At 45.7% G+C, this 1,420-nt stretch overlaps 1 protein-coding gene across 1 annotated transcript in view; it reads left to right on the top strand.

Annotated features, from left to right (window-relative positions):
- The window catches only part of LOC106533619 (sodium channel protein type 2 subunit alpha), a gene marked incomplete at its 5' end in the record, with an annotated part of 94,255 nt that overhangs the window by 25,319 nt on the left and 67,516 nt on the right, over positions 1-1,420 (top strand). The window contains 1 exon segment of the mRNA XM_014029990.1: positions 490-783. Coding sequence (XP_013885444.1) covers positions 490-783 — 294 coding nt within the window.

Raw genomic sequence — 1,420 nt, 5'->3', positions numbered from 1 at the left:
CTCTGAGCATGTCAGTACTTCTATTCTGAATAAAAGCCTGGTGCATGTGAACCCTACATTCAGATTATTTAATCTGAATACATTTCAAACCGATCTGAGGTCCACCAGGTTAATGAGCCAAACACATGGCCAAAAACACCAAAGAATGGATCAGAACCAGACACTGGACTGTACTTAGTGACTTGGTCTAAATACTGGGAGGAGCTGAAACACCTGAGTGGACCTGTGGACAGGAAGATCTTCACCATTTATCTAAAAACCTAAACTGTTAAATCTTTTTTTCTAAAACATATCGTTTGCAGAACTCTCAGTCAGAACAGAGAATCTTAGAAAAACATTCAGGTGGCCATGTTTTTAGAAGGAGTCTCGTCTCCGTTTGGCTGTTCTTGTCTCTGCTGCTGCTCCTCTCCTCCTCCTCCTCTGAGACGCACGGGCCTCGGGTCACCATGACGACCGTCTCTCTCTCTCTCTGCTCTGATTGGCCGGCAGGCTGCAGCGGCAGCAGCGGCGGCGGCGGTAGCAACGGAGGACGGGGAGTACAGCGGGAGAGGGGGCCTCACCTCTGAGTCCTCCTCGGGGACGTCCAAGCTGAGCTCGAAGAGCGCCAAGGAGCGACGAAACCGGAGGAAGAAGAGGAAGCAGCGCGAGGAGGAGGAGGAGAGGGGCGTGCGCGACAAGTTTCGCAAGTCTGAGTCCGAGGACAGCATCAAGAGGTCCAGCTTCCGCTTCTCCATCGACGCCAACCGGCTGTCCTACGAGAAAAGATGCTCCTCCCCCAACCAGGTAACCTTRACTCAGTGGGTAAATAATAAACATTCAATCACTGCTTCCTGACAACGCCCCTCAGTTCCTGAGATGTTTTACTAACACAGACATTAACTCCAGAGTTAATGCCAGAGTTTTAAACAAAGATGTCGTGGAATCTCCCTACACTTAAAGCACATCAAGTTTTACCTCAATATCTGCTGGTTTGACTGAGTTGTAGTCATCTCTGTTGGYTTCTAGCTGATTGTCTCCAGATGTMAATCAGCTGTAGATGTACAGGGGTTAGACAATGAAACTGAAACACCTGTCATGTTAGTGTGGGAGGTTTCATGGCTAAACTGGGCCAGCCTGGTGGACAATCTTCATTAATTGCACATTGCACCAGTAAGAGCAGAGTGTGAAGGTTCAACCAGCAGGGTCAGAGCCAGTGGCTGATGTTTGTCTTTCAACAAGAGGAAGTTCAGTTTCAGCCTACATCWTAAAATGTGTGGGTTATAAATTCTACCCTCCGTTGCTTTTCAAGAAACTTTTGTTTAGTTTATAGTATTTATTCATTTCTTTTTTTAAAACAAAACATTACATACAACAAAACAATACAAATAAAATAAAATGAAAGAAAGCAGAAGAAGAAAAATATCTTATATCTGCTCCTATT

This window comes from Austrofundulus limnaeus, unplaced genomic scaffold (genome assembly GCF_001266775.1).
Source record: "Austrofundulus limnaeus strain Quisiro unplaced genomic scaffold, Austrofundulus_limnaeus-1.0 Scaffold983, whole genome shotgun sequence".
Taxonomy (NCBI): Eukaryota; Metazoa; Chordata; class Actinopteri; order Cyprinodontiformes; family Rivulidae; genus Austrofundulus; species Austrofundulus limnaeus.
Note: the sequence above shows the minus strand (reverse complement) of the source record. Positions and strands in the feature narration are given on the sequence as shown.